At 36.3% G+C, this 21,786-nt stretch overlaps 1 protein-coding gene across 1 annotated transcript; it reads right to left on the minus strand.

Moving 5' to 3' along the window:
- Positions 1–1,296: 1,296 nt before the first annotated feature.
- On the minus strand, positions 1,297–21,226 carry LOC128200635 (uncharacterized). The gene is made up of 7 exons (XM_052894934.1): positions 21,067–21,226; positions 20,749–20,949; positions 20,370–20,556; positions 19,483–19,847; positions 16,611–19,386; positions 1,751–1,840; positions 1,297–1,423 (listed from the first exon to the last, which is right to left on the minus strand). The coding sequence occupies exons 1-7, from the start codon at positions 21,224–21,226 to the stop codon at positions 1,297–1,299; spliced, it is 3,906 nt and encodes a 1,301-aa protein (XP_052750894.1).
- Positions 21,227–21,786: the final 560 nt, after the last annotated feature.

Consider the following 21,786-nt stretch of genomic DNA (forward strand, 5'->3'; position numbering starts at 1 on the left):
TGAGACAGTAGGTATTAAAGACTATAGCAGAACTGTTATGATTTATGTAATTAATTATAAATATAAAATACTTGGCAACGCTATGCAAGTATCATATTATTTAGTTTTGGAAAAAAGAATTTACTATATAGTATTATTATAAATAATGAATCATTATTACTTATTTATTAATAGATAGATAGATAGATACTCTTTATTGTTTCCTCCATAAGATTACAATAGTAAACTTATTATAAATATAAACAATTACAAAAAAATATTGCACTGAGAAAACAATTAACGGTCTTATCGCTAAGAGCGATCTCTTCCAGGCAACCTTTGGATGGAGAGGAGTAATGTTTATTTATTAATTTTGGTGACATATGTCTTTAGGCATGTCAGCATTTGAGGAGGTCAAGAGGTCCTAGAAACAACAAAGGTTCAGCATTATTATATTTCACACGCGGTGGGCTCGTGTCGTCGTGGAAACACGAGTAGGATCTCGAAGAGTCGCTGCGTCGCGCCGCGCCCTTCTAAATCATCCTCGCATAGCTTTCGGAAATGTTTTATTTTTATACACATATATACATATCCATCATGCCTTATCCCTTTGGGGTAGGCAAAAACAATGGAATGCCAAATGCTCCTATTCAAACACTGTATCGATAGCTCCACATTCATCAGTCTATTCATACACGCTCGCCAGTTATGAGTACTTATAATTTGGCCCTTCTTCAGCACTTCGCCTAGTTGGTCGACATACGTTCGTCTACAGCAGGCTCTAGCGCCATCTCCATTCATTCTTGCTTGATAAATCTCTTTCGTAATTCTTCTTTCATCCATCCACTCCAAATGGCCAAACCAAAGCAACATCCTCTTTTTGATTTTATTTTTTAATTGTTAAAAAAAAAATAATGGTATAAAAATATTACTATACAGCACTAGTATGGTAGCTCAGTAGCTATCCTTGAAGCAGTCTTCAAGGATTCTTTCGACATTCGAAGTGATTTGAGAACCTGCTTGATTGAAGTCGGTTCAAAATTAATATTATTACTGTCAGTGGGATTTTTAATTTATCACATTTTGGGTCAAAGTGAAATACAAATATTTAATGGATAAAACTATTAGCTTGAAGTTGAAACAATTATTGCATTATTTGGTGCTATAACAAGAAACGGCGTTAATATTCGCGCCGTGCCGTATTCTTAAGAAGCAACTATGCAGTTTATTATTAATTCAGGTTTTAAAGGGCAGCCAAAAGAAGGCTATGATTTCGACAATGTCCCCAGGCGACTATCGGCATTCCTATTTACCGGCTTAATCGAACGAGTTGCTACAAGGATTCGCCTGGGGCGCAATATACGGTTCGTATTTTGCAAAATTTGTAGGGAAACCGGGCAATACCAGAGTGCTTCTGAGTTTCCGCTGATTTGTTCCGTTATCACTATTGAATTTATTAAATTGTGTAACGTTTTTCTTGGACCTAACCTGCATGCACTACCGGAATTCACTTCATCTCTAAATAATACTTGTAATTAAACACAGCTTTACCAACATTTATTTTTCACAGGTTTTATTTTTCACAGGTATTTAGAGAGAGGACTTCATATATCTAGTCCTAAATAGTTTAATGTATATCAACCGCATTAATTGCAGGATTTTCTTATTTTGTTAACATACCGTAGATACAGTTATTTCTATTGTAGTAATCATTCGTTGTAATAAATATTTTAAATGTAATACATACTAATAGTGTTGTTTAAGAGAGTACCTCGGATGCGGCGGCAGTACGTGCTCCGACGCAGCGCTGTCGGCTTTAGCTGTGTAGTTGCTTCCATAACTGTAATGAAGATATTCTGTACTGTTTGAATAAAGGTTTTTTTAGATTTAGATTAATTATACCAGGCGTGCGTACAGAATTTTTGAATAGAACAAGAACTATAATAGAAAAGTAAGTAGTTGAATGTTGAATAAAAAAAAATGGATAATGTTAATCAATTAAAAATAGCTATTCGCTTATAAATCTTAGCTATATTTTATCTTTTAAATTATAGAATAATAGCTCAGTCAGATAAGACTAGATTGGGATCTATATATCGAACCAATATTTTGTAAATAAATGATTATTATTATTATTATTATAAAATTTCTAAATTTTGGTAGTACATATTTGTCCACTTGTGTCGTCGATAAGCTACGTTAAATGCAATTGTTTATTATAAAAGTAGCCTATATAATATTGACACCAGAAAGTTGTATTTTTACATAGGAGCGATAAAGCTTTCAAGGTGGGAGGAGAGGGTATTTAGTGACAGGGATTAGAGCCCTATTGTCAGTAATGTCAGATCGATCTCCACGCGTTTGTAACTGGAAAACATTGCAGTAAATTCGTCACAACGAGCCAACTGTCTTGACTTCTGCTAATTTTATATTTCACTTGTATATGACCAGTCCACGCTTAACACAAAGCTGGATTTTGTTTGTGTTTAGTTCGCACATTGCCGGGAGTGGGGCCAAGTCGCGCGCCGCCAGACGCCGCGGTGGGTGGTTTGTTGAGACTACTGCAGCCTTATTTATACCCACACATCGTTCTGTTTGCACTCCGTAGACACCTCATAGACGTATTAACTAATTATACCCGCGCTCTGGGAATAATTCTGTTATATAACACCCATGTACTCTGTTGTGGTCGAATTGCGCTGCATTTCAATATTATCTATTGAGTTAGAAGATTTTGGATAATACAATATATCAGCGTAGGTGTCCTGTTTGAGGTTTTTTTTTTGTGTAACTTAGAATGACAAACAAGCTGACGGCTCACCTGATGGAAAGTGGTTGCCATTAACTTTATATTACGGAAACGTTTGCTTAGAAACTATTGTACAAACTTGGATTATGCTCGTACAAAAATTGTCGGTATTCTATATTGTACTTGTAAACTTAAACTTATAAATTTAAAAGAAAGAGTGACATTGTGAGCAAGGGTGGGATTATCTCTGAAAGTGTTCTCTTCCAACATTTGTTCCATTCGAGTTTGAGCTACTGCTGTACGTTCATAATTATATTTTAGGTTGAAAGGTATCGCATGATTGCATGGGAAAGGCACTTACAACGATCCTGTGATACCCTAAGTGGATATCGAAGCGGCGAATAATACAATGCGTTGTTGTTTATAGGTGATGCAACGATTATCATTTCACAATAGAACGAATGTTAGCTAGTTAGCTATTTTAATAGGTATAAGAAAACCTTACTCACCCAGATGGTTGTCAGTTATTCGAGCTATGTGAAGGATTAATTAGCAAGCTGTAGTAGCAATGGGCCAATCATTTATTCCTAACAGTGTTTGTATGGAGGGGGAGGCGAAGGTATAGTTATTGATGGAGTTTGACAGTACATTGCTAGCAATATATTCTATTGGGTCGACCTCCACGTGGTTCCCCCTGGAAACCATAGTGAACAATTCTTGTTGAATTCGTCACGATGGGCTAACTGACCTGCTTCATCCTCACTTATCATCCTTCACTGGTGCCCCGCCGGTGTATACCGATAGCGCGGTTGGGGTTACCATTCCATTATCACCTATTAAAAAAAAAAAAACAGTATTTGTATTGCTTTAATAAATGAAAATGTCACAAATTAGTGCCTTCTTCCAGTGCGTGACAAGGAAAACTTGAAATAAAGCCTTATAACAAGCTGTTAATAAAATGCAATAGTTAACTATAACCTTCCACTTCACGGAGAGGGACTCGTCCTCAGGAATTACTGTCATAAGCGTATTTTTTACTAGTAACTAATATAGTAACCCGTTTAAAAGGTAAATGATGTTTTATCATCAATGTGCCTCTTCATTATTATCTTTATTATGCATATCTTTATCTTAAACACGTAAAGGTCAGTTGCTGTCTTTCAGATTATAAATTAAACAGACATTTCCATCCGTTTCGTTTAATTTACAGCGCGATGAAGACTGATTGCTGAGGCTCGTTGGCGTTGTTTGACTGATGAACACTAACTACTCACGATGAGGACCTACTGAGTGGTGAGTGCCAGACTATCCACTACGTTTTACATTTAATAACTTTCCTTTCATTGCTATTAACGTCTCGAAAATATTTAGCGTAGTAATATTTTATTATTTTTATATTTCCTTATCATGTTATGTCAAAGGGAATGCGAGTTTTTTAAAGGAAAGGATTTCGTGAAATGTTTATCTGATAACAACGTCTTGGTAAAAAAAATGACGACTATATGCCCAATGATATTATAGCTCTTATCAATTAAAATATAGTAAAAAGGGAAAAAGGAAACCTATTGATATTTATTTTACAAATAAAACTTTTAGTCAATTACCTATATTTATTTATTTATTCATTAGTACAAATATGTGTAGACGGCGGACTTAATGCTAAAAGCGTTCTCTCCCAGTCAACCATAGGGAAGTGTCAGAACACTCGAATGCGGTACTACTAATTATTGATATACATACATACTAAAATGACATATATATAAATGTATGAATAACAAATATACTTACACATATATGACATATACTATATTATACATGAAATTGAGAATAATATAAAGCACTTACTGCTCGGATAAAGATAAAAAGTGAGCGTTGTTGTACCTATAGTTGTTGAATTTTTAATGCAACTTAGAATGGCAAACAAACTGATGGCCCACCTGATGGAAAGTGGTAACTATTGCCTATAGACATGATCAGTAGCATGGACATAACAGAGGTATACTTTGTTATGTCCATGTGTGAGGTATGTGCGAAACAGTATTGTTTCGTCCACGATACCCCCCATGCGTTACCATTCCTGAAGACTCAGGTGTTATTCCTCCGTACCCTGTAAATTTCACCCTTCGAACTGAAACACAACCATGCAAACACAACTGCTTCACGGTAGAAACACGAATGGGACAGAAGTACCCGAGCAATCGAATTTTGTACAAAGTCTCCTGTTTGGTGACAGACAGGCACCTTCTTTTGAGCTCTCAATTGTAATCGTTAAATCACGAATTCTTATGTCTTATCATTAATCATTTTAGTTGGTTTCGATTTTTTTGGGCTAGATAGCTACAAGAATATCTGCCAATGCTTATTTCTAGAAAGGCTAGGTTTACTAAATCTTTTTTTAACGTAAGCGATCCATAAAATCGAGGGCTTTCCATGGTTCAGTTGGAGTAGAGTGGTTCAAGTGGTCGAAATAAAATAAAGGGCTCCTAAAAACTCATCAGGAAAGTAGTGCTGTTGATTTTGTCACGTTCTTAGACTGTTGCTCTGCACTGGGGCGCGCCATGTTAGCGACAGACTTCTTATTATATGAATGTTAATTTTTAGATTGTATATCTGTTTGTATAAAGTTATATTTTTTGTTTTTCCTTTATTGTCATATAGGTCTTGGTGGAAGAAATATAAACTGGCAATTCTCTAATTATATTTATTTATTGCAGCTGCCCCTCCCCCCTCCCACCAGCGCACGTTTAACAATAGTAATAATAGCACATAAATGATCTTATAACAAGCAATTAATTTACATCTCCAATTAGATGTTAAGTACCTAAAATATAAAGTTTTTATGTGTCTAACATTAAATTACAAGTTTATGATATTAGAAACATAAAAGGCAAGTATCTTTATGACTGGGGAATGATTAGATCGATATGTCTATTTTATTTAATGGTCGTAGTGTATAATAATCCGATTAACGTCTTAGGAATAGAAAGAAAAAAAAATGGTACATGGACAGGACGACGACTGTCTGGTCAGCTGTATTGTAACATACATTTCTAAATAATTTAGAAAGGATTATTTCTACATAAAAAAATGTAAGGTATTTGGTAAGGGTTGATTTAATAGGCTATACTGATCTGTAATTCATTTAATACTGCGGTCAGCTTATGGCTTACTACCGTAGATTATTAAGTTTAATAATATAGGTGTACTTAAATAATAAAAGGTAAAAGGTTTTTTATTCAGGACAGTACAAATTGTGTCTGTGTATTTTTGAAAGAAAAATATTATTTTCTCAAACATGCTTGGAAATGTGAGCATTATTTTGGCAATCTTCGAGATAAATCAAAATTGTAGTATTGGCCAGATACATGAAAAAGTTGTATGATAATCCATATCTGTCGTGTTTTTAAACGGTTTTATTTAGCTCGACCTGTACGGTATTTATTTATTTGGGTCAAAATTAGAAATTGGAATTTAAGCACCTTCCCGTTGTCAGATTGATCTGAAATTTGGTACACACATTTAATTTAGATGACAATACAATATAATAAAATCAATAACATTATAAATCTAAGATGGCCGCCGATACAAAATGGCGGATTACATATTTTTCCTTAACCCCCGCAATATGGGTATCAAATGAAAGGGCTACACTAGTAAAACACGATGATTATGTCAAAATTTAAAATTCAAGATGGACGCCGTTCCAATATGGCGGACTAGGTACATATTTTTCCACAACCATCACAATATGGGTATCAAATAATAGGACTACACTGAGACACCCAGACACTAGACACTCGGACACTAGAGACTCAGACGCTAGACCCTCAGACACTAGACACTCAGACACTCAGACCCTAGACACACAGACACTAGACACTCGGATACAAGACACTCAGACACTAGACACTCGGACACTAGACACTCAGACACTAGACACTCGACACTCGACACTCAGACACTAAACACCAGACACAAGACACTCAGACACTCGACACTCAGACACTAGACACTAGACACTCATCACTAGACACTCGACACTCGACACTCGACACTCAGATACTAAACACTAGACACTAGACACTAGACACTCAGACACTCGACACTCAGACACTAGACACTCGACACTCGACACTCAGATACTAAACACTAGACACTAGACACTCAGACACTCGACACTCTTGACACTCGACACTCGACAGACACTAGACACTCAGACACTAGACACTCAGACACTCGACACTCAGACACTAGACACTCGACACTCGACACTCAAATACTAAACACTACACACTAGACACTCCGACACTCGGATATAAGACACTCAGACACTAGACTCTCAGACACTTGACACTCAGACACCCAGACACTAGACACTCAGACACTAGACACTCGAAACTCGATACTCGACACTTGACACTCGACACTCGACACTCGACACTCGACACTCGACACTCGACACTTAGACACAAGACACTCAGACACTCGACACTCAGACACTAGACACTAGACACTCATCACTAGACACTCGACACTCGACACTCAGATACTAAACACTAGACACTAGACACTAGACACTTTGACACTCGTCACTCAGACACTAGACACTAGACACTCGACACTCGACACTCAGATACTAAACACTAGACACTAGACACTCAGACATCCAGACACTAGACACTCAGACACTGGACACTCGGATACAAGACACTCAGACACTAGACTCTCAGACACTTGACACTCAGACACCCAGACACTAGACACTCTGACACTCGACACTCGACACTCAGACACAAAACACCAGACACTAGACACTCAGACACTCGACACTCGAAGTTACTCGACACTCGACACTCGACACTCGACACTCGACACCTCGACACTCGACACCCGACACTCGACACTCGACACTCGACACTCGACACTCGGATATAAGACACTCAGACACTAGACTCTCAGACACTTGACACTCAGACACCCAGACACTATAGACACTCTGAAACTCGACACTCGACATGACACTCGACACTCGACACTCGACACTCGACACTCGACACTCGACACTCGACACTCGACACTCGACACTCGACACTCGACACTCGACACTCGACACTTAGACACTAGACACTCAGACACCCAGACACTAGACACTCAGACACTAGACTCTCAGACACTTGACACTCAGACACCCAGACGCTAAACACTCTGACACTAGACACTCGATACTCGATACTCGACACTCGACACTGTTGACACTTCGACACGACACTCGACACTCGACACTCGACACTCAGACACTCAGACACTCAGACACTAGACACTCAGACACTCGACACTAGACACTCAGACACTCAGACACTCAGACACTCAGACACTAGACACTCAGACACTAGACACTCAGACACTAGACACTCAGACACTAGACACTCAGACACTAGACACTCAGACACTAGACACTAGACACTCGACACTCGACAGTCGACAGTCGACAGTCGACACTCGACACTCGACACTCAGACACTAAACACTAGACACTAGACACTAGACACTCAGACACTCGACACTCAGACACTAGACACTCGACACTCGACACTCGACATTCGACACTCAGATACTAAACACTAGACACTAGACACTCAGACACTGGACACTCGGATACAAGACACTCTGACACTAGACTCTCAGACACTTGACACTCAGACACCTTTTAGATCTCAGTTCCGTCGAACCCAAATGTACGAAACAGATATATCATCAGTTTTAATTGACTTTGGCACAGACGGCATGCACGTTATTTACCCTAAAGCCATACAGTTTCCAGCAAAATTCAATTATGGTACGGCTGAAAAAAGGATGTTGCCCTTAGTTTTGTCATGAGCATTCACCGTCCATAAAATGCAGGGCAGCACCGTCGACCATGCAGTAGTATATTTGGGCTCAAAATGGTTTGAGGAAGGACAAGCATACGTGGCTCTAAGTCGAGTCAAGTCTCTGGAAGGGCTATGTATTGAGGAATTAGATTGTACTAAATTATCAGGTAAGAAACCATGTAATAATGATGCACTGAATGAATTAAATAGAATGAGGAATATTCGGTAAACAATTTCACTCAATACTAAAAACAAGAAAATAAAAATCGGTAAAAAAACTTTTAAGTTAAACGGTTTTATTTTATGTGCACTGAAAACTACAAAATAAATAAATAGTTACTTACCTATCAACCTACGTAGGTGATCTCGGTCATTAATATCTCTAATGGTAGTGGTTGTCATAACATGAACCATGTCAGCGGCCAAAAGGCAGTTCATGAGAGAACACTAACACCAGGGTTTGCTTGGTAGGTAAACTAAGCAGCCCGCACTATAACAAGTAGGTATTTTGACCTTCTAGTTCAGAAATATTTTAGTACTAGGCAGAATAGCTTTTAGGCATATTAGACTAAAATAAAAACGTGGGGCCCCTCTGAAATCATACCTATAGCAGAGCATATCTTATACTTTGGTAGATCATGAGCTCGGCGTTCGCTGGTGAAGCCGTAACGGCTGGTTATTGATGGTCAAAACCTCCAGTTACGATTATAGTAAGTCGATTCAGCGGACCCTGGACTCCGGAGCTATGAGGTTTCGGATGCGACCGGGCAATATATAATAAGTGCAATCCACACTTAGTATAGTAGAAAGTAATACAGAAATAGTTAATGGGCCCCACGTTTTTATTTTAGTCTAATATGCCTAAAAGCTATTCTGCCTAGTACTAAAATATTTCTGAACTAGAAGGTCAAAATACCTACTTGTTATAGTGCGGGCTGCTTAGTTTACCTACCAAGCAAACCCTGGTGTTAGTGTTCTCTCATGAACTGCCTTTTGGCCGCTGACATGGTTCATGTTATGACAACCACTACCATTAGAGATATTAATGACCGAGATCACCTACGTAGGTTGATAGGTAAGTAACTATTTATTTATTTTGTAGTTTTCAGTGCACATAAAATAAAACCGTTTAACTTAAAAGTTTTTTTACCGATTTTTATTTATTGATGGACTCACGTATGTGTGCCTCAGCTACGCTCGGCTCACATTTGCACGTTCATCCATCAATACCTCAGTTGCTGGCTGCTGCAGTAATGTAATTCGGGTATATATGAGTATGTTATGTATTGACATCGCTAATTTTGAACCAGTTTAGATAATTCTCTTCGTAATGAATAGAGATCACTCTCATCTTGATCTCGTATTAAGTAATTTTTATTAAGTTGTCTGATTGTCTGCTGATAAAATTAATATAAAGTCTCGTGCTGTGAGTAAACGTTACATTTATAACTAAAATATATGATAGAGCAAAAGAAACCAACGGCTAGTTTTAATAATAAGCTATGCCTTAGATTTATGCTTACTAATATACAAGTCGAAGCACGCCGAGTGGTACAATGAACTTTGGATAGTACATAATATATGCGAGCATATAATATTTATTCATGAAACAATCTGCAAACTGTTGCTTCGTATAGGCCCTTATTACAATGTTGAAATAATTAGGCATATACCTACCTAATACGAGACGAATAACGCTCGTATACATTGTGCTACTTATATTACTTATTTTATCTTAGTGTAATAGTATGTTGACAAATAATTAGGGCAACGTATGTAATTCTAATTTATATAAATTAGAATTGTTCGGATTGATACCTGCTGCTGATTTTCACCACCGTACAACCCGCCATAAACTAAAGTGTCATCCCAACCATCTGGACGAGTGGCGGTCTTCCACCGTGCGTTTTTCAAGGCACTTTCTTCCACGCACAACCATTCTTTGGAATCAGCTTCCAGCAGCAGTATTTCCGAACCGATACGACAACATAACCTTCAAGAAAAGAGTATATTCCTTTTTAAAAGGCCGGCAGCACACCTGCAATGCCGCTGGTGTTGTGGGTGATCATGGGCGGCGGTAGTCACTTACCATCAGGTGAGCCGCATGTTCGTTTGCCCTCTGTGTTGTAAAAAAATATATATATATGTATTTGTATGTGCCAAATATAGGCACAAATAAAAACTTCTTTCCTTTTTATTTAGTATATTGTTTAAGAAATAATTCTTGAAAGAAGCAATTACAGCGGTACCCTGCACTTTGGTTGTATATTGTTAAGAGAGAAACTAGCTGAAAACCAGCGCTGTGCAGTTGTTCACATTGCGCTGGGACACTCACAGCATCAGCTGAGCCGGCTCCTTTTGCCTAGTATGGGACACTTCTTGTACATGTATTTTCTATATAATTTATGTTATCATTGTGTGTTTATTTTATTTATTTCTCTCACAAAACTGTTTAACTTACTGGCAATAAATGTTTTTAATTCTATTCTGTTATGTTCTGTTCTGTTCTGTTCTATTCTATTCTATTCTAAATATAGTTAATTGATTACATTATTTATCATTTATTAAAAGTCACACATAAAAAAAGTCACGTCTATCTTCTAATGGAGTAAGTACAAAATAATTATTTTTTCTTTCTATAATTCTTAAGACTTTCTACAATTTAATCATAGTCTAAGAGTAAATATACACCATTTTTAAGGGAGCAGGACTCTTCTGAGAAATAAACTTAAATACGTCAATGATAATTACCTGCCCACGCTATGCACCATGGCCTAGTCACATTATTCTCAATACGAGTATAAACATGTCATTAGGAATTATATGCGGTTAATGAACACCCTTAAAGCTGACGAAAATATGTGAATAATGACACCGACGACACGAGTGCGCACTCATCACCCCTTAATCACGTTTGTCTTTTGTACACATATCGTTTTTATAAACATACAAGTACTTCCCACTTGGCTTGTGATAGGATCATATTCTTAAATCACTAGTCCCCTATTAAATATGAGTTTATATAGATAGATTTTTTTTTTATTGGGTGATAATGGAATGGTAACCCCGCCTGCGCTATCGGGATACGCTGGCGGAGCACCAGTGAAGAATGATAGGTGAGGATGAAGCAGGTCAGTTGGCCCATCGTGATGAATTTAACAATAATTGTTCACGATGGTTTCCAGGGGGAACCACGTGGAGGTCGACCTAATAGGGCATATTGCTAGCAATGGGGCTGTCAAACTCCATTGCTAACAATCCCTTTCCCCCCTATATAGATAGATTATAGATAGATAATTTATTTGCATCACTTACAGCACACAAACAGCAAAAGATACAAATGCAATGTGAAAAAAGATAAAAAAAAAGATACATGTACAAAAGATTTAAAAAAAAACCCAAAAACAAAATCAGAATGCATAAAATTAGTAAATTTTTTTTATATATGTTGCAGTTAAAACCCTTAACCAGTCAAAAGTACTATTGACTAGCAAAATCAGTCAAAAGTACTTTTGACTGACCAGGTTGGTCAAAAGTGATTTTGAGTGAAAATTATTGGTCATTAGTATTTTTGACTGACGCTCTTCATCAAAAGTAGTTTAAACTGCAATAAAGCATCAGTCAAAAGCACTATTAACTCGTTAGATGTGAATAAAAAAGACATTTATTAAATGTGAAATCGTTTATTACCAAAAATTTGGCCTTACAATTAATACAAAGAAAACATACTAACCTAACCTAAGTAAATTAGGTTAGGTTAGGACTTTTTAAGAGTTTTGACTGATACAATCAGTCAAAATCACTTTTGACAGAATCGCTTAGTCAAAAGCACTTGTGACCAGCTCCATTGGGCAAAAGTACTTCTAACTGTTATTTTAGCCAAAAGTATTATTGACTTAAGCATACGGTGAAAAGTACTTTTGACTGATTTTGCTAGTCAATAGTACTTTTGACTGATTAAGGGTTTTGACTGCAACATATATAACTACAGATAATATAAACTTATATTAATCGTGCGAACGTCTGTTAGTAGTCGACTATAATCGACTCAATACAATTCAGTTTCACGCAATTCATCGATTGTCAAGAATGTTAATTGGAAACACTATTATGTTCAGGAACCAGTGTTGTATGGATGGCGCTTAATTGATCGAGTGGAGGCAATTAGCAGACAGTTAATATATTAATTTGTTTGTTTATGCCGCTATTGTATTTCAACTCCAGCAGCAGTATTTCCGAACCGATACGACAACATAACCTTCAAGAAAAGAGCATATTTGTTTTTAAAAGGCCGGTAGCACACCTACAATGCCGTTGGTGTTGTGGATGACCATGGGCGGCGGTAGTCACTTACCATCAGGTGAGCCGTATGCTCGTTTGCCCCCTGTGTTGTAAAAAAAAAACTGTAATGTATGGAACAAATTACATAATCAATTATTTGCCAAGGTTTCCGGTCATGAAAAAAAATCTATATTTTATAAAGTATTGAGAGGCCTGAGATAGACCCATGAGAAAACCAAAGTTAAAAAGATTGGTTTTATGAAAATCGTACGATTAAGTAATCTTTGAAGTGTATCTGAAAAAAGGATAAATTACAAAGGATTTTCTATAAAGAAACGGAATATTGTAAAAAATCGATCTTAAAAATATCCATTAAAAATTATATATATAATATATATATATATATATATAATGATTTATAATTTATGTAAATATTTATTTAAATTTCTGTCTTGCACTACTACTGCCCACTCACGACTTCCTACGCCACTGTGTTAGGTTGACTGGAAGAAATCTCTTTTAGAGATAAGTTCGCCTTTGCTAACATTGTTATTAACTTATTGTTGTTACTGTATGTTTTAATGCAATAAAGAATGTATATTCCAAAAGAACGATATTTCGATATAATTGAATCGTGATCGGTAACCCTCGGTCGCATCAGTTGAATAGTACAAACAGAGAGAGCGCAGCACCTGGTGTCCCGTGTCTATTACTATGGCAGCTGCTGACGTGATGATTAAGTCGTTACAAAAAGCAGCGGCTCCAATCGTGACTAAATATAATGATATTAACACAAGAGTATATAATCTTATGCATGCAAAGAGAAATATTAAAATTGGTTTAGTGTTGGCGAAGATATGTGTACTGTAGTATTCCGTATCTACACATTGTGTTTATTGCTTTTCCAATTAGATATATACTTTGTATAAAAGTCGTTTGCTTGGGTACCTTTGTCCCATTCGTGTTTCTACCATAAGACGAATTGGTGCAATATGTTGGACGGTGTTAAACATATGTGACGATATTTTTATGTTGTGACTGTTACCATGGTCGTATCTTTTTATAGAGTTTTCTTAGAAATTGGGTATTTTATAGCTGTAAGTTATAATATATTTATAACGTTTATTACATCTAGATAGAAAAAACCTCAAAATAATGATAGGGACAATAACGGGTCATTGTCCATTAAACAAACATTTATACACAATAGGGGCCACAGACAGCCCTCTATGTTGAGGCTGTTTCGACGCCGAAGAAACGGCTGCTCACGTAATCCTGGAATGCGAGGCTATGGCCCATCAACGTTTAGAAATCGGAACGGTGAGGTTCCGTCTTGAAGAACCCAGGAAGCTTCTGCGCTTCTGGGCGGAGCTAGGTTGGCTGTACTAGCCACGACTCACACGCACAACGGCCCAAATGGGAGGCTAAGTGCGGAAAACAGAGTCTTTCTTACATTACATTACATTACAATATATTTATTTTTAATTTTAGCTTGAAATCATAAACTGTTTCAACAAGAGAGAAAATGATTTGAAAGATGTATAATAAGTGGGCGGGACTTTGTTTTCTAAATTGGTTATTGCATGGTAAACAAACCTTCTACTGGGTATTATTATAATAACATGTGTGACTTCGGGTGTATTTTTAAATATAAATTAAAATGAATGAATGAGTGATTATAGTTTATTTGCGTTATACAATATAGGAAATAAGCAAGACAATGAATGTAACGGTATAGTTATATAAGTACAGTAAGGCGGTCTTATTGCTGAGAGCAATCTTTTCAACACATCTTTAAGGTAATGGACTAATATTTATTTGTTTGTTGTACAAGTAGGCATGATGACATTGTATAATTAAGCACATTTGGAATAACAGCTTTTTTTTATAAAACTTAGAATGGCAACAAGCTGACGGCCCACCTGATAAAAAGCGTATCCCGTTAGCGCAGGCGGGGTTACCACACCATTTTCACCCATTAAAAAAAAAAAAAACTTTAAACGCCACTTTAGGGTGGAATTGCTTTTGAAATCAAATTCTAAGATTTCGCAAAATTAAATAAAGAAATCAATTGATCATCGTTTGTCTGCTGAGAATGTTGCATCGGTAATTCGGTCCGTGGTAAGAGGAAAGTCGTCGGGACATGTTAGTCTAAGTATAGAGCACCTGCTACATGCTGCCAAATATTTATACCAAGAAGCAAGATTTTTACCCTTTGCGTCGGAAATCCATATCTACCTGATAAATTAATGTACACTTGATTGTAGCTACAGTGATGAATAAAACTGGTAAATCCTCTGATTTATCAAACTATAGGCCGATGTCATTGGCCACAATAATAGCTAAAGTATTGGATAGCCTGCTTGATCAATATCCGAAGGAGCATATTTGTTTAAATGATGCCCAATTTGGATTCAAGGCCAGTCCCTCTCTGCTTAGTCGCCTCCTCGCCAGCTCCAACGGCATTCTGAGCGTGTTATAAAAGTCTCTGTGCGAGAATGTAAAGTGGACTGTATGTACGATAAGTTCTTTGAAATATTTGAGAATGCGAAAAACGACAAGTTGTTTTAAAAGCAGTACTAAATTACCTAGATTCAAAATTAGTTCAAATGACTTACCCTTTGATTAGCGAAAATTCCTTTTACAACATACTCAGATCACTCAGTTCCCTAAAGCATGCTAAAGTTACCTGAGATTACCTCGTAAATGTTATAAGAACTAAGGGTTTCGATCTTGAATCTTCCGACAGACGTTTCAATCTTAAATCCTTTTAAATATTTAAGAACGACACGAGAAATTATCTGTTGTGTAGTTCTTTTATAAAACAAAAATATTAAATTCAAAAACTAGTCACACGATTGTGAAATTAAATGTTATACTTATTAAATACTTTATGAGCGACAACGACAAAACTGTTCTGTTTCTGTATTTAAGAGCAGACACCAACAACTTTTTTTTATCTTACTACCTCCAATCAAAATTATTAATTGCCACATACAAGAATAAATGTTTTTATGAATTATCGAGAATGTTGCCATGCAATTATTACATCTAAAGTGAACATTCCGCCCACCTAAATACAAGGTATTTAAACGAAAATAAATAATAATAATACACAAAGAAGTACAATTATGAATCTTAATAAAGTTTACTAATATAATTTGAAATTACAGCTATTAAGAATAAATAATTTAGCGAAAATATTTTAATAACATATAGGCAATGGACAAATTTTAACAACTGGTCTTTTGTATTGACCGGTTACAGTTTTTACTGTTACAACCCTACAGACACCATCATGTCCGGGATGCAAAGCGATGATACGACCCATAGTCCATTTTAAGGGGCTTGATTGTTCATTTACAATTAGTACTAATGTACCGATAGCTATATTAGTATAATTTTTATCCCATTTAGCCTTTTGGTTAAGCGTGTGTATATATTCACGTTGGTACCTACGCCAAAAGTCCTGATGGATTTTTTTAACTAGCTTCCATCGCTGAAGGATGCTAATAGTTTGATTGGTTATATTTTCTTCCGGAATAGTCGACAAAGGTTCCAATGTCAAGAAATGGCCTGGGGTTAACACTGAAAAATCGTTAGCATCAGAGCTGAGTGGCGACAGAGGACGAGAATTTAACATTGATTCTATCTGAGTTAAAATTGTATAAAATTCTTCAAAGGTTAATCTTTGAAGACCAATAACCCGAACCAGATGAGCCTTGACAGACTTTATTCCAGCTTCAGCCAACCCATTAAAATGCGGGCTACCAGGTGGGCTTAACGAAAATTTTATTTCTTGAGATTCTGAAATCTCTTTCATGATCGAAGCAAGATAGTTACTAGCACCAACGAAATTTCTTCCTTGGTCCGATATAATATGGCTACAACGACCTCTTCGTGCGATAAATCTTTTTAATGCGGCTAAAAAGGCTTCAGTTGTAAGTTCTGAGGCAAGCTCTAGATGAATGGCCTTGGTGGCAGTGCACACAAAAACGCAAATGTAGCCTTTATAGGTCTTTACGCCCCTACCACGACCTAACGCAATATCAAAAGGACCGCCGTAATCAACGACAACATTTGAAAAAGGTTTAATTTGATTGATACGATAAGCGGGCAGATTGCCCATAAGAGGGGCTGGAGCCGGCTGAGGCTTAGCCCGAAAACATTTCATACAACCTGCTATGACAGATCGAATCGCTCTCTTAGGTGACAGAATCCAAAAATTTTGCGCCAGTATATTCTGAAGTGTTTGTGCACCAGGATGCATAAACTTTTTGTGACAATCATCAATTATGAGATGAGTTAGGCGATGATCGCGAGGTAAGAGAAGGGGGTGCTTGACATTATAATTTACATTGGCATTAGCCAGTCGTCCGCCCACCCTCAAAAGTCCCGCAACATCGAGGAACAACGACAATTTACGTAAGCTTTTAGGAAGTAAATTCGAACGGTTTCTTTTCAAATTATCAATTTCCTTCGAAAAGGTAGTTTGCTGGACATATTTAATTAAATACATAAAAGATTTATTCGTTTCAGACGACAATAAAGGACCAAAATTTTTTTCATTTGAACTGCTTCGACGCGAGTTATGAATAAACCGGAAACAAAACGACAATACACGTTTCAAAGTTATTAGCAACGAGAATTTATTTAATAACTGATCGACAAAGTTGACATTAGAAGAAGTTTGAAGACAAAGAATCTTTTGCTCTGCTTGAACGTCATGAGAAGATGGCAAAATTAACAATGATTCTGGCCAATTTTCTTCAGGTTCAGATAGCCATACTGGCCCCTTCCACCAACATTTATGTTTAACTAAGTCAGCTGGATGCATGCCGCGTGATCTTCCATCAGCAGGATTAAAATTTGTACTAACATGATGCCAACATTCAGGAGAGACTATGTCTTGGATATGACTTACTCTATTAGCTACAAACGTCTGCCATTTAGATGGGCATGACTTTATCCACGACAAAGCAACAGTAGAATCTGACCAAGCAAAAATGTTATTTATATCATGCAGTGGTTTCAAAGCACTCAGTACTGAATTTATCAAGTCTGCTAGTAAAACAGCAGCTTGTAACTCCAATCGAGGTAACGACAGTTTACGAAGAGGTGCAACTTTAGTTTTTGCACAGCAAAATTCGACAGAACAACAACCATTTGCATCGACAGACCGACAATAAACGACAGCGCAATATCCACGCTCTGAAGCATCACAAAAACCGTGAAACTGTAGAGACACAAAAGAGTTGACCATACGACGAGTGATAGAAATAGACGACAAAGACGATAATTGAGATTTGAACTTCGACCATTCCCTGGCAATATCCTCAGGTATATCGCTATCCCAAGAAACGCCCGAAGTCCAAAGAAGCTGCATAAGATACTTAGCGTAGAATGTAACAGGACCAAGAAAACCTAAAGGATCATAGATTCGTGCAATGTCCGATAATATTGTTCTTTTTGTGAGTCGCCGCTCTTCGAATTCAGCAACTTTAAATGTAAAGCAGTCTACACTTGGTATCCACAAAAGTCCCAAAATTTTAAGTGTGACATCAGAGGCTTCTTCGAAACTCCTAAATTCCTCTGAGTACAAATCAGATGGTTTAATATTATTCAAGAAATCTTTATGATTAGAGGTCCACTTTCGTAAATGGAACCCATTCGACGACAACATTTTAGTCAATTCCGATCTTATGCTTAAAGCCTTTTCGACAGATTCAGCTCCTGATACCACATCATCCACATAAATATCACGACTCAACACAGCGGATCCCGATGGAAATTCCGTTGCCGAGTTTTCAGCCACTTGAGCAATTGTACGCAGCGCTTGATAAGGAGCAGACGACACGCCATACGTGACTGTAAGGAGTTTATAGTCTCGAATAGGTTCATCAGGTGAAGATCGCCACAGAATTCGCTGATATTCCGAATCTTTATCAGAAACCATTATTTGACGGTACATTTGTTTAATATCACCTGTGAAAACTACAGAGTGCCAACGAAAACGCAATAATAAATCAGTGATATTTAATTGAAGCTTAGGACCAGGCAAAAGAGTATCATTTAAGGACAGATTATTAGCATCTTTTGCACTGGCATCAAATACGACACGAAGTGGAGTTGTAACTGATTCAGGCCGTAATATACCATGATGAGGGATATAATAAAATTCGCCGACACTACTGATTGGAACATTGACTTCTTTAAGATGACCACATGTCTCATAGTCTTCCATGAAAGAAGTATATAGCTGGCGAAATTCAAAATTATTTTTTAATTTATTTTCAAGCGACAAAAACCTTCTCATAGCTATCTCCCGCGAATTTGAGAAGATGGGTTTATTATTAGGATCAATGAAAGGTAAGGGTACAATAAACCTCCCTTCATGATTACGATGAGAATTTTTAACGAAGTATTGTTCACAAATCTGATCTTCCTTCGACAATTTTGAAGAAGATGTGACATTTTCTATCTCCCAAAATCTTTTAATATTATTATCTAACGACAAGTTCGAAATATTACACTGGGAATTATTTGTAACGAAATAACAATCCGCGTTTCGATTTTGACAACTATCAGCTGAGTTGCACTCACCCATAATAATCCAACCAAATACAGTGCGCAAAGCCCGTGGTTGTCCTACTTTACCTTTTCTTAAACCAGGGAGCAGTGCAGAAGCAAAAACACCAGCGCTTAAAAGCATATCAATTGGACCAGGACGATCGAAGTCAGAGTCGGCAAGTGATAATTTATTTATGTGAGACCAATCTGCAGAATTAATATACTGGCTTGGTTGATGAGCACAAATCGACGATAACACTAAAGCCTTTAAATTAAAATTACATGGTGATGAAGAGTTTATCGGTTTAATTTCACAAAACGATGACCCAAGTGGTTGTGCTGTAGAATGACCAATACCGCTTATAGACTGCTGTGTTTTAGTTATAGGCAATTGTAACCTGTTTACACAAGACTCCGAAATAAAATTACATGCACTTGCACAATCGAGCAGTACACGAACTGGTTGATAATTACCGTGACCATCTTTTATTAAAACCTTAGCTGTTGAAAATAAAACTGTTTTATCACTAAACTTGGCCACTGATGTCAAGACAGTGCTACTTAATGTTTCATTTTCAGTGACAGAAGTTTCAGGCTTGGGTTTGTCAAAATGCAACAATGAATGATGAGAATAGTTACAAAATTCACAACGATAGGTAGCACGACACTGTTTTACTGTATGACTATTCGAAAAACACAATAAACACAAACGTTTCTCCTTAACAAAATCAAAACGAAATTTTACATTTAGTTTTATAAATTTTTCACATTTAGCAAGAGAGTGCTGGCCTGTACAATATATACAAGTTACATGGGATACCAAAAGAGATGATTTTGCTTTAAATTTTAATTGATTATTTCCTTTATTATTATTTTGATTTATCTTGGAAACCATCGACGATGAACCACTTAATTCTAACGCTTTATAGTGCTTCTCAATAAACTTTTGTAAATGTTCAAACTTAGGAATAGAATCCTGAATATCCTCTGTATTCTGATCAAGTTGGAATGCTTCCTTTGTAACTTTATCAAGTTTAGACCACAACAAATGGAATAGCATAAAATTTTTATCTGGCAATTTATATTTTTCTAATATGGCTAAATTTTCTGAAAATGTACGATAAATACGTTCAAGTTCGGAACTTGATTTAAATTTAATGGGTTCACAATATAACATTTTTTCATAGTAAATTGTAGCGATTTGTCGCTGTCTATTATAATACTTCGTAAGAGTTTCATAAGCATTCATATAATTTTCATTCGTAACAGGATAATTTTTAATCAATTCATAAGCTTTACCCTGAACACTTGACAACAAATAATGTAATTTTTCTACATTCGATATATTCGTTCTATTATGAACTAGAGAGTCAAACAATTGTATGAATGAAATCCAATTGTCTATGGTACTGTCAAAAGGTTTAATACTGATCTTGGGTAATTTCACAGATGTCTGTGGCTCACTATTGTTATTATTTAAGTTAGAAGCACATTTTTTATCTGTGGAATTAATTTCACAAAATCTTTGTTTTATATGTTTCATTTTTGTATCAAATTTAACTGTAATTTCAAATTCACTAGAACGCTCTTGACGATTCAATGTTGATAACAACTTACATTGTGCTATATGAAATTCGTTTGCCAAATCCTTAAAGTCTACTTCAGAAAATCCCAATAGGTCTGATTGTTCCATAATTTCCAATCTCATTACCGCATAATCACGAGAAATGCGATTTATATCACCATTATCATAACTAAGACTTTCATTGGTCGCCATTTCGATAAAATTCAAATTAATGCCAATAAATGAAGTTAAAAATAATAAACTATTAAAAAAACGTACACTAATTCACTAATTGTACGATATATTTACGTAATAATTTGCAACGACAACAAAATCGATAAGTATAGATTCAATCAATATTGAAATCAATATTCGATGTATGGCTGTATAGCAATTGTACCTTTGCCTCTCTAAAAATGTAGTGCTTATTAATAATTTAATTCCACTATCAATGATTTTAATAATTAGTTATCTACCCTCGACTAAAATAAAAACTGCACAATGGAATGCAAAAATACTAATTAGTTCAACTAGATAACAGTTTATTTTAATATTATATTACTATAGTTTGCAAATCAAATTTACTAATAATACAATTATGTCGCCTATCAATGATATCCGGCTCGAAGGACCAAAATGTACGAGAATGTAAAGTGGACTGTATGTACGATAAGTTCTTTGAAATATTTGAGAATGCGAAAAACGACAAGTTGTTTTAAAAGCAGTACTAAATTACCTAGATTCAAAATTAGTTCAAATGACTTACCCTTTGA

Source organism: Galleria mellonella, unplaced genomic scaffold (genome assembly GCF_026898425.1).
Source record: "Galleria mellonella isolate WM207_F2 unplaced genomic scaffold, CSIRO_AGI_GalMel_v1 utg103, whole genome shotgun sequence".
NCBI classification, from domain to species: domain Eukaryota; kingdom Metazoa; phylum Arthropoda; class Insecta; order Lepidoptera; family Pyralidae; genus Galleria; species Galleria mellonella.